Below are 12,182 nucleotides of genomic sequence, written 5' to 3'. Positions count from 1 at the left end.
GTTGGGATCACAGCAACAAAAAGCACACAAAAGAAATGCCACGTTTGACAGAGATTGAAAGAGAGAGAGAGAGAGCCGTAGGAATGCTCCTACATGGAGCTACGCACCGCGACGTCGCCAGAAGGTTAGGATGCGCGCGCATAACCGTCACCAGCAGACAGGCCGAGAATCGGGAGACCACGCCTATTGAAGACCGCCACATCCTGGTACTTCACCTTCGGAACCGCTTCGTAACGGCGACGTTAACGGCACGGACGGCGCGGCGACACGTGATAAGTCGACAAACCGTGTACAGGAGACTGCGGGCACATGGTATCCGAGCACGTCGCCCCTACCGCGGAGCGTTCCTGACACTTAACACCGACTCAACAGACGGATATGGGCCAGGCGACTTCGACGGTGGCAACGGTGGACCTGGGCACGTGAAATGTTTTCTGCCGAAAGCAGATTTTGCATCTTCAGCAATGACGGCCGGCAGCGTGTGTACCGAAGAGTATGTGAACGTTTGGCACCGAACTGCGTCCATCAAGTCAGGCCATATGGAGGCGGAGGTTTCATGGTTTGGGGTGGAATCTGCGGTGACGTCAAAACGAGACTCGTCGTTATTCGAGGAAACCTGAATGCGCAGCGTTATCGTGATGACATCTTACAACCAGTTGTGGTGCCATTCATCCAACAACAGCCTAATGGTATCACTTTCCAGCACGATAATGCGAGGCCTCACACGGCAAGGCTGACCCAGAACTTCCTAGCAAACGCCAACATTCACGTTTTACCATGGCCGGCATGTTCACCGGACATGAACCCAATCGAACACATGTGGGACATTCTCAGCCGCAAAGTCAGGAATCGCCCTGTGCCTCCAGTTAACATCCAGGAATTGGAACAATGCCTCCTCCATGAATGGCAACGCATCCCCCCCCCCCCCCCCCCCCCCCCCCCAACGTCATCAGCCCGTAGACGCGTACTAGCGTGTATTGACGCGCACGGTGGACATACCCGGTACTAACGTGACTTTGAGACGTGTGTTGTGACATTTTCCACGCTTGACTCATCAACTGTGTTCAAATGAAATTTTCATTTTGGACCCCCCCCCCCCCCCCCCCCGCGTCTTTACATGTCTGTCCTCATGATTGTAAAGGATTGATTACAATGAATTTTTGTAAACATACTGTGTACTGTGAAAACACGTGGTATCGTTTCTTTTGGACATTAGTTTATCTGACTCGTGTATGTCATACTTATCTCTGACACGTATCTGTCATATTGATCCCTGATTCGTATATGTCCTACTTATATCTGACACGCATCTGTCATACTTAACTGTCACACGTATCTGTCATACTTATCTATGACACGTATATGTCCTACTTATCTCTGACACGTATATGTCATACTTATCTCTGACACGTATCTGTCCTACTTATCTGACACGTATATGTCGTACTTATCTCTGATACGTATAAGTCATACTTATCTCCGACACGTATAAGTCACGCTTATCTCTCCTACACATATCTGTCATACTTATTTCTGACACATATGTGTCATATTTATTTCTGATTCGTATATGTCATACTTATCTCTGACACGTATATTTCATACATAACTCTGACTCGTATAAGTTACGCTTATCTCTGACACGTATCTGTCATACTTATTTCTGACACATATGTGTCATATTTATTTCTGATTCGTATATGCCATACTTATATCTGATACGTATTAGTCACACTTGTCTCTGACACGTATCTGTCATACATTTCTCTGACACGTATCTGTCATACTTATCTCTGACACATATATGTGATACTTATCTCTGACACGTATATGTCATACTTATCTCTAAAACGTATCTGTCATACCTATCTGTCACACGTATATGTCATACCTATCTGTCATACGTATATGTCACACTTATCTCTGACACGTATCTGTCATACTTATCTCTGACATGTATCTGGCATACCTTTCTGTCACACTTATCACTGACTCGCTTATCTCTGACACTTCCTCAGACGCGACTCCAACACACTCTGACACTATCTATCACTATTATATCTCACACATGTATCTGACAGGTATCTACACTCTTACCTGACACGGTGCGGTCTGGTAGCTTAGTGGTTAAAGCGTACGTTCGTCACGCCGAAGACCCGGGTTCGATTCCCGACGTGGGTACAATGTGTGAAGCCCATTTCTGGTGTCCCCCGCCGTGATATTGCTGGAATATTGCTAAACGCGGCGTAAAACCATACTCACTCACTCACTCTTATCTGACACACTTGTCTCTGACACGTATATGTCAGGGGCGGTCGGGTAGCCTAGTGGTTAAAGCGTTCGCTCGTCACGCTGAAGACCCGGGTTCGATTCCCGACATGGGTACAATGTGTGAAGCCCATTTCTGGTCTCCCCCGCCGTGATATTGCTGGAATATTGCTAGAAGCGGCGTAAAACCATACTCACTCACTCACGTATATGTCATGCTTATAAGTCACACTTGTCCATACCTGGTAGATGAGTCGACCGTGATGTCATTCCACCTGTCGACGTTGTTGCTGGCGTAGATGTAGTAGATTGGCGATATGCGGTTGGTGTGGGATTATGAGACGTGTCTAACAGAAACATAAGAATGTAATAAAGAATTATAAAACTATCAAAATCAATCACCCATCAATTTGTCTGAGCGGAGGTTTTTGCAGAAGTATCGTCATACAGAAGAATCGTCATACAATTTCCTTCAAATGAAAACTAACTGCACCGATAGCATTAAGAGCGTGAGGGATTGAGTGAGCGGATACGCTGTAACCATCACCCTTGGGTGTAGGGGATTGTCTGCCCGGGCGCACTGTCACCCCTTCGACGAGTGTTTGTTTGTTTGTTGTTTAACGCCGCACTCGTATTGCAATGTACAGTATACTAAAACATACAGATGAAGTGAAATCACTTCTTTTCTTCTTGGGGTGATGACTGCTGCATTTGTCACCATATTAGGTAAACTCCATCGAAACAACATGCGACGATATATGAGTCATCCCATTACATTTTTTGGTTGTTATTGTTTAACACCGCACTCAGCAATATTCCAGCAATATGACGGCGGTCTGTAAATAATTGAGTCTGAACCAGACAATCAAGCGATTGACATCATGAGCATCGATCCACGCAATTGGGATACGATGACCTGCATCAACCAAGTCAGCGAGCCTGACCACCCGATTCCGTTAGTCGCCTCTTGCGACAAGCATAGTCGCCTGTTACGGCAAGCATGGGTTGCTGAGGACCTATTCTAAACCAGATCTAACGAGAATGAAATCAGCCTACTTTTCATGAAGCACTGTGACAAATCAGAATTTCGAATTGCTGAAAGGCACATGTGTCAATATCGTTTTCACTCTTTTCACCGTTATGAGTAACATGACCACTTAGTGATTCCAGGTTATTGGTCCACAACAACCTATGCTTGGCGTAAGATGCGACTTATGGATCGAGAAGTCAGGGTAGGGAGTTTGGTTGATCCATCATTTTCTGGTCCAGACTATTGTTGAGTGCGGCATTAAACAAACCACTATGCCATTCAGTCATTACAGTAAACTACGTTTATAACGAACACGCTTATAACGAACTGACGGATATAACGGAACTGTTTTGGGGTCCCGTCGATTTGCTGTTTATGTGCTGTATATATTCATATAACGAACTACGGTTATAACGATTTAAATTAGAAGTTGATTTCGGTATAACCGTACTGTTTATCCATCCGACGTCTATCCAACAGCAACGGTATCTACTACAGTGTAACTGAGGGATGTAATTTATCTTTTATTTACCTTTATATACCTTAATTATGTTAAGATCTTACCTGGCAGCTGCAGAGCCTGGCGTACACAATTTCCAGTCGAACAGCAGAATGTGCATTTATCATGGTAAAACGGAATACATGAAGAGGTCACCTGTTCCTGACAGTGCTGCAATGTTAAAACATGTTAAAATACAAATGAACTCGACGTTTCAACTTTGTACACCGCTATTAGCTGCTTCGCTGGAAGAGGAAAGGTTTCAGCCCTCAGGTTACTCACCAGTGACATATAGAGCAACACATTGACTCGCTAAAGCACAAGCTGGAACGTTTCACCACAGCTGTTCAAGGCACTAGAGTCACAAATGTGCTGTCTATACAGCACAGAGACACTCATTAAGAATTCGTGAATTGCGGTTCAACCTGTTTTGCGAAGCTGAATCTTAGCAGCTTCCTCCTTGCACCTCTTCACTGCAGAACCATTGCAACAGGGACAATTATCCAGTATGGAAAAGGAGCATGGAGGCTTTTCCTGTTGGTCATGGTTGGAAGGAGGAGGATGGGCCTTGGTTATTGTGTAGGGGGACTGTAACTGTTTAAAGAAGTGCTTAGAGGAGAGCTGTAGCTGCAGCTGTACCTGCCTACAGAATACCATGGAATGTACATACTATTGCAAATTACAGACCTGTAGCAATCAGGAAGTTAAGGACGAGGTTGAATTTGAAGCGAGTGATGTTGATGATGGTCCAGATGGACTCTATAAGTAGCAGACTCATATGTGACTACCATTGTTTAGGTATACAATGTCAAGACTTAAGTTTCTAACACTAATGTGATAAAAATAGTTTTGGACTGTCTTATTGTGTGATCTTATGAAATATTACATTACAGATAAGTGCATTTTAAGTTATTGCGGTAAGCATATCCAATTTGACCCCAATTTGACCTTCAGTTTCAGCTTGTAACCGGAAAAACAGAATAATGTAGCATTAAAACAACTTTTGACTACATCTAGCACATGGCTGTTATAATTTGGAGTTAAGAGTTATAAATCCATGCAAATATATTTCAAGCAGCCCACATACAATTTTACATGTTTTAAGTGCATGATGACATTTGTTTTAAAATGCATCAAAAACCGTTCTGTACTACACCACAAAGACAATACATTTCACTTGTTTAGACTTTTAATAGACCTAGGTACCTCAATCTTATCCCATTTGGACTAGGAAAGTCCCATTGGTGTGGTATGTACATATTAAGAAGAGTTAAATATTAGCAATTGTTTCCCTTCATAAAAACATTTTCTATACTCACATAATGCTTCTGGCTCATATGCCTGTTCTTGTTCTCATTAGGATGAGACTTTGTCTCAAAATCCAACTTTAGTACAAAACATTACGTTGTCTTTTCTTTTTCAGAATAAAGGTCCAGATGCTTCTCTTGTTATTCTAACTCAACATATTTGTGAAAGAGTTATATTTTGTAATATATTCTGGTTAAAACCAAGTTCATTTATGGTACTAGATGGCGTTCATCTTGGATTAGTGGTAACCAAATCACATCAAAATGTAACTTAACCAACATCTGAATACATATAGGACATGACTTTTAGCAATAGGTGTAGTTATTTATCAAAACATAATGACACATTTCAAGAAGTCCAACTTCATTAAAATCTTGTATGCTTTTAGCGCAAAATAGCATTTGTCTTAAGATGCATCAAAAACCGTTCTATACCACACCACAAAAAACCCAATAAATTTCACTTTTTCAGACTTTTAACAGACTTGAGTACTTCTTGGCTTCAATCATAGCGCATTTGGGTTAAGAAAGTTCCATAGGTGTGGTATAATACACTGCAGATACCACACAATTTCGCTCAGAAGTTGTTTGATCAAGGTTACAACAAACAAGGCCTCAGTAAAGCTTTCAAAGAGTTTTATTTAGATATGTGGAGGACATTACCAAATTCGACGCATCACTGACAAAAGTGATGTCCGATGCAATTCCCTATTTGATTTGTACCATTTATTCCTGGTTGCAAACCCGGGTACTCTCCCAATGTCAGTCAACAGATTGGGAGGTACCGAACCTAAGGCACCGAGAACAATGGGGAGTCGGACAACTTGGTACTTGGGATGCAAGCGTGACATTTCGAAGGCGAGGTCCGCATATTTGCCATGTTTTTCTTCAATCTTGTCTATCACATTAGTATCAAAGGGGACAGAAAAGGGGACACAGGCAGCCCAGACAGCGAATGGGACATGTTTTACAAGTCAACTGACAGCAGGAGGAGTAATGCGGTTTGAAATCTTATACTCACGTTCATTTCATTGACGCTGGAACACTTTCCAGTCACTTTGTCGTCATGATCTGTTTCCATCATGCAAAACTAGAAGAAATTATACCCTATGTTCACAGACATTTCAGAACAAGGGGAATTAGCCATTTGCTTATATCATGTATTTAACTAGTGTACTGAAGATGTGTGTCCATGTTCATATGAAGCCAGAGTAACTGAAGATGTGTGTGCAAGCTCAGATGAAACCACTGTAACTGGAAATATGTGTGTGAGCTGACATGTCGTCAGTGTGCCTGGAGATGTGTCTGTAAGCTCAGATGAAGCCACTGTAACTGGCAATATGTGTGTAAGCTGACATGTTGCCAGTGTGCCTAGAGATGTGTGTGTGTGTAAGCTCAGATGAAGCCACTGTAACTGGCAATATGTGTGTAAGCTGACATGTTGCCAGTGTGCCTGGAGATGTGTCTGTAAGCTCAGATGAAGCCACTGTAACTGGCAATATGTGTGTAAACTGACATGTTGCCAGTGTGCCTGGAGATGTGTGTTTAAGCTCAGATGAAACCACTGTAACTGTTGTCTGTACAAGCACCGATGTAGCTGGTGTAACTGAATATCTGTCCGCAGGCTAAGATGTAACCGGTGTAACTTAATGCGTGTGTCAGTTCAGATGTAGTCCGTGTACCGGGAACTTAGTGCAAGTTCTGGTGTAGCCAGTGTAACTGATGTGTGTGTCAGCTCAGATGTAGCCATTGTAACTGATGTGTGTGTCAGCTCAGATGTAGCCAGTGTAACTGATGTGTGTGTCAGATCAGATGTAGCCAGTGTAACTGATGTGTGTGTCAGCTCAGATGTAGCCAGTGTAACTGATGTGTGTGTCAGCTCAGATGTAGCCATTGTAACTGATGTGTGTGCCAGCTCAGATGTAGCCATTGTAACTGATGTGTGTGTAAGCTCAGATGTAGCCACTGTAACTGATGTGTGTGACAGCTCAGATGTAGCCACTGTAACTGATGTGTGTGACAGCTCAGATGTAGCCATTGTAACTGATGTGTGTGTCAGATCAGATGTAGCCAGTGTAACTGATGTGTGTGTCAGCTCAGATGTAGCCACTGTAACTGATGTGTGTGTCAGCTCAGATGTAGCCATTGTAACTGATGTGTGTGTCAGCTCAGATGTAGTCCGTGTACCGGGAGATCTGTGTGCAGGTTCTGGTGTAGCCATAGTAACTGATGTGTGTGCAAGCACCGATGTAGCCATTGTAACTACAGATATATTGCAACGAGTTAAATATGTTTACTTAAAGCTTCAGAAAATAGACAAAAAATAAAAGTGCTATGTGGACGGTGGGGTAGCCTAATGCTTTAACCTTTCGCTCGTCACGCCGATGGTCCGGGTTCGATTTGTACAATTTGTGAAGCCTATTTATTGTATTCCCCGCCGTGACATTTCCGAAATAGTGCTAAATGCCACACCTACTCACTCATTTGCAATATACTTATATCAGCTATAGGAGTCTATAAATCATACCTCTCCAAAACCACAGTGCAAAATTTCACAAGAATAGTATATGTTGTTGACGTCAAAGTGGTGGCAATTGTAACACTTCAAATATTCCGCTGAAATAAAAAAAAACATGAAAAGAGTAACATTTCGACATCTTTGTATAATATCACCTCATTAATTGACATGTATTTCCTTTCAGATCCCTTGATAATATGTCAATCTAAAAATACATAGATACGCAAATCAATCAACTCTCATTATGCTGCAAATATAAACTGTGGGACTTTATTTTAATCGAAATTCTTAATTTTTGTTGGTCCAAAGTGATAGTAGCAAAAGGCAAACACAATTTAGATCAGCAAGACATCGACTGTGTGTAGTATTACCAGTCATGGAGATTTGATGTAGATTATCAAGATTTCAGCCAGTAGAGCATAAATATTCCATAATACAAAATTCATAATTCAGTAATCGTACTGTTCACGGTAGACATAATTTAAACATACAGAGATTGAAAGAGTTGTTCCTCAAGTAGAAGTGGTGAAACATACATGGCCCAACAGTGATCTTCGAAGTTGCTTGGACCACTGTAGGCAACGTTATTGTAGATGTTGGTTTAGGGTGATGGATGGCTACAGGAGAGGAATGCAGCGTGTTTAGAAACTGACAGTAAATTACTGACATCATGTTATAATTCTGGTAAACTATAGTTGTCAAAATAATAAAAAACGTTATTCTCAGTGGGAGTGTGCATACCTCATTATCTATATAAGGTCACAATGTGGATGAAATACTACTTAGGTGACTTTATATCTCACTCTCATTGGCAATCATATGAATATGCATGTTAACAGTTTGAAGCAAGAACTGATTTAACCATGCCATTTTAGAGAAACATCTATGTAAAAACATAGTAATTAGGTTTCGTCTGTCTGGATGGTGTAAACCCCAATCATTTGGCAAGGGACTATAGCTTTCATTCACATTCTGAGTTTCAAGACAAAAATGAAGAAAAACGGATGAAATGTCAACCCACAGGGACACTTAACTGAAGTTAGTCTACTTTTCAGTTTAAAAGCCTGGGTGTTGATCCTTCCATATCTAGTTCTTTAACTTCTTTTGGAAAGATTTCGAAAGTTGGGTCTGCAGATTTATCACAGAAGCTGTTTCTAACAATACATTAACCACAACAATGAGTAGTTATGACAAGTTTACCTAAACTAAACAAGGACAAACACACATTGAAGAATTGGCGGCCAACATCTCTACTCAACTCACTTTATAATATCCTGAGTACCTATATAACCAACTCTAAATACCATAATTCATTAAGCCAGACATGCTACATTCAGGATAGATGTATCGGTGATAGACGTCTGTACGATATCATGTTTTAAGAAAAGAATTACAAGAAACCAACTAAGTTTATTGCTTATCGATTTTCTGAAAAAAGGTTTGATGTAGTGTCTAAACATTGCATGTGATGCTGGTCCTCATATGATCACATTAATTCATATATTAACTAATAATGACACGTCCTGTGTAATACAAAATGGTCATCGTCATCTTCTTTTATAACGAAAGTGTCTTAAGACAAGGTGGTCCAATATCGCCCTATATTTTCATCCTTGTGGCTTAAATATTTGGGATTACGATAACATGCACCACAGACATTAAAGGGATAAAACAAAACAAATGAACAATATAAATTAGGACAAGTCGTAGAGAAGAAATTATTTGAGCCTCTATTGCCACTTCAGTCACTTTCTCTCAATTATCAGGAAAAAAGATTAAAAAAAAGATATTTCAATTGGTTTCATGTCAGGAAGTATTAGGACACTGTGTCAGGATTTCCACTTTGACTGGCATTCAGAAGAGTTTGAAGTATTATGAATCAAACTTAACAAACGTCTGGAAGAACTTTGGGTAATAAATACAAGGGAACCATATTAGTATACTATTTGCAAGTTGAAGAAAGAGAAGATTAACTTTAATAGGTATAATTACACTTATATAAACCCTGTCATTTTCTACTCCAGTAAACTTCATCAGTAGAACTTTCATTAAATTTATAGGAAATGGCAAAACAGACCAAATAAAAAGATCTGACTTGATAAAGTCATGTGAAGATGATGGCCTTCGAATGGTAGACGTGGAAACATTTATTGAATCCTCGAAACTATCAAATATGAGACGCGTTCATTAAAACCCAATCTTTAAAAACCCAAACATCCTGTATAGAAAAATACTTCAGACTAGGAGCTAGGTTAAATCAATCAAGAAGACCTGTTGTAGATTTGATAGAAAACATAATGTTAATCCTAGACATATAAATATTATTTTGTTTGAACCTTTATGACATCCTTAATTTCGCGAGGTTGATCTGTTTATAGAGAATGGGCATAACAAAGGTATAGACATGGAACAATATATTTGTTGTTCAACTTGATTCACTCCTTTTGAGGATTTAAAGAAAATCTTTAATCATAAAGGCGTCGTCTTCGATTGCAACAAAGTGTATAATATTCCACATCTATGGCAACTTATAAATAAAACATTTAGCATAAATATCTATGACACAGGAATAAACAATAATGTTTTCAACATAATAAGTCCTCTAATAGGTCTTGGCCATGATAATTGATGGTAACTAATGACCTCCGAGCAAACGTGTTTCCAGACATCCCTTTTACTAAGGAGGAAATGTTTGAAAAAGATATTAAGGAATTTGCATTGGATAGTTTACACCAGAAATTACCAATTTAGGGTGAAATTAGTTCATAGTGACACATGTTCATTTTGCCAATCAAACAGAGTAAATAATAAGCCACAAAATCCTTTCCATATTCATAAGAAATGTCTGCATGTCTACATAATACATTATCACATGCATTTCTTGAATGTGACGACGCCAAACATATCCAGCTCGAACAACATTTGTATGAAAATTTGGTTAAAATTATCAGGACTTCACCTTTATTCATTACCAACGCTCTTTTGTTTCCAAAGGATGTAAAGTTAATTATATTAAGATCTTACCTTGCAGCTGGAGAGACTGGCTTACACATTCTCCAGTCTCACAACAGAATGTACATTTGTCATGGAAAAATGGAATACATGAAGAGGTCACGTGTTCCTGACAGTGCTGCAATGTTAGAGCATTCTATTGAAGCCAATGAATACAAATGAACTTGGCGTGATACAGACACTCTTTTAGGTAAGTTCGATTTCCTTTTTGAGTCATACTAAACTACTTTAAAAGATGGTACTTGTTGTACCTCTGCAGGTTTGGAATTACGGGGCTAAAACACATACTGGACAACTCAGAGTAAGTAAACTGTGTCTGAGTTGGTTCTCAATGTGAAAATGCCACATGGGATTGGTACAAGGAACAACTCGAAACAGACACATATCAAAATGAGATCTGTTATACGTTGTTATATCAGCAGCTCTGTAACCTCACTTCGAGTTTTAAGTTACTATATTCCCCAACACGAGCCTGTAACCAGCATAATCTATTGTGTTACACAAACAAAGTTAACTTACGCCTAGAAGAGTAACTTAAAATCTTATACTCACTCTTATTTCATTGACCTTTTCACACTTTCCTGTCACTTTGCTGTTGTGGTCTGTTTCCATCTTGCAAAACTAGAAGAAATTATTTTTACAGATATTTCAGAACAGGGTGAATTAGCCAAATGATTATATCATGATGGAGATGTAACTAGTGTAACCGATGATGTGTGTACAAGCTCAGATGTTGTCAGTGTAACTGGAGATCTGTTCGCAACGAGGTAGAAAGGTTTGCTTAAAGTTTCAGAAAATATGCACACAACGTTTGTGAGTAACTATGCTACAACTGCAATTACGTCATTTCCCTGTGTCTCGTTAAAGGATCCATTTTCAACAGCAGACCCTCATGTGATCTCGCAATGACTCAAGAATTGAACGGTAGGTGATACAAGTTTGACTTTTTGAGGCAGGTCATTTGATATGATATATCGTTTTTTCCATGATGCTTAATAGATACGCAGTGAGATTACATCATAAATGAGTTTTGTTCACATTTCGAAATCATGAAATTATCAAGAAACCACTGGAGTCCTTTTACTTCCTTCCCTCATTAGTCATGTGGGCGGTGTGGTAGCCTAATGCTTTAACCTTTCGCTCGTCACGCCGATGGTCCCGGTTCGATTTCCCACATGTGTACAATTTGTGAAGCCTATATCTTGTATTCCCCGCTGTGAACATTACAGAAAAAGAGCTAAATTTGACCACACTCACTCACTCACTTGCAATATACTTATATCAGCTATAAATCATACCTCTCCAAAACCACAGTGCAAAATTTCACAAGAAAAGTTAATGTTGTTGACGTCAAAGTAGTGGCAATTGTAACACTTCAAATATTCCACTGAAATGAAAAGAAACATGTATTGAGTAACATTTTGACATCTGTGAATAATATCATCTATTTCTTTTCAGATCCTATAATAACATTTCAATCTCAAAATAAATAGATAAGCAAATTCATTCAACTCGCATTATAGTGAAAATATAAACTGTGGACTTTAA

General features: G+C 39.7%; 1 protein-coding gene across 1 annotated transcript in view; it reads right to left on the bottom strand.

The window, feature by feature from the left end:
- LOC139458598 (uncharacterized) overlaps positions 1-12,182 on the bottom strand; it is a 36,306-nt gene that overhangs the window by 6,827 nt on the left and 17,297 nt on the right. The window contains exons 13-20 of the mRNA XM_071240025.1: positions 11,933-12,021; positions 11,187-11,255; positions 10,647-10,752; positions 8,159-8,239; positions 7,632-7,720; positions 6,126-6,194; positions 3,863-3,968; positions 2,511-2,615 (exon numbers count right to left, since the gene is read on the bottom strand). Coding sequence (XP_071096126.1) covers positions 2,511-2,615; positions 3,863-3,968; positions 6,126-6,194; positions 7,632-7,720; positions 8,159-8,239; positions 10,647-10,752; positions 11,187-11,255; positions 11,933-12,021 — 714 coding nt within the window. The remainder of the gene's footprint in view (positions 1-2,510; positions 2,616-3,862; positions 3,969-6,125; positions 6,195-7,631; positions 7,721-8,158; positions 8,240-10,646; positions 10,753-11,186; positions 11,256-11,932; positions 12,022-12,182) is intronic.

Source organism: Haliotis cracherodii, unplaced genomic scaffold, assembly GCF_022045235.1.
Source record: "Haliotis cracherodii isolate W230 unplaced genomic scaffold, xgHalCrac1.p SCAF_13, whole genome shotgun sequence".
Taxonomy (NCBI): Eukaryota; Metazoa; Mollusca; class Gastropoda; order Lepetellida; family Haliotidae; genus Haliotis; species Haliotis cracherodii.
Note: the sequence above shows the minus strand (reverse complement) of the source record. Positions and strands in the feature narration are given on the sequence as shown.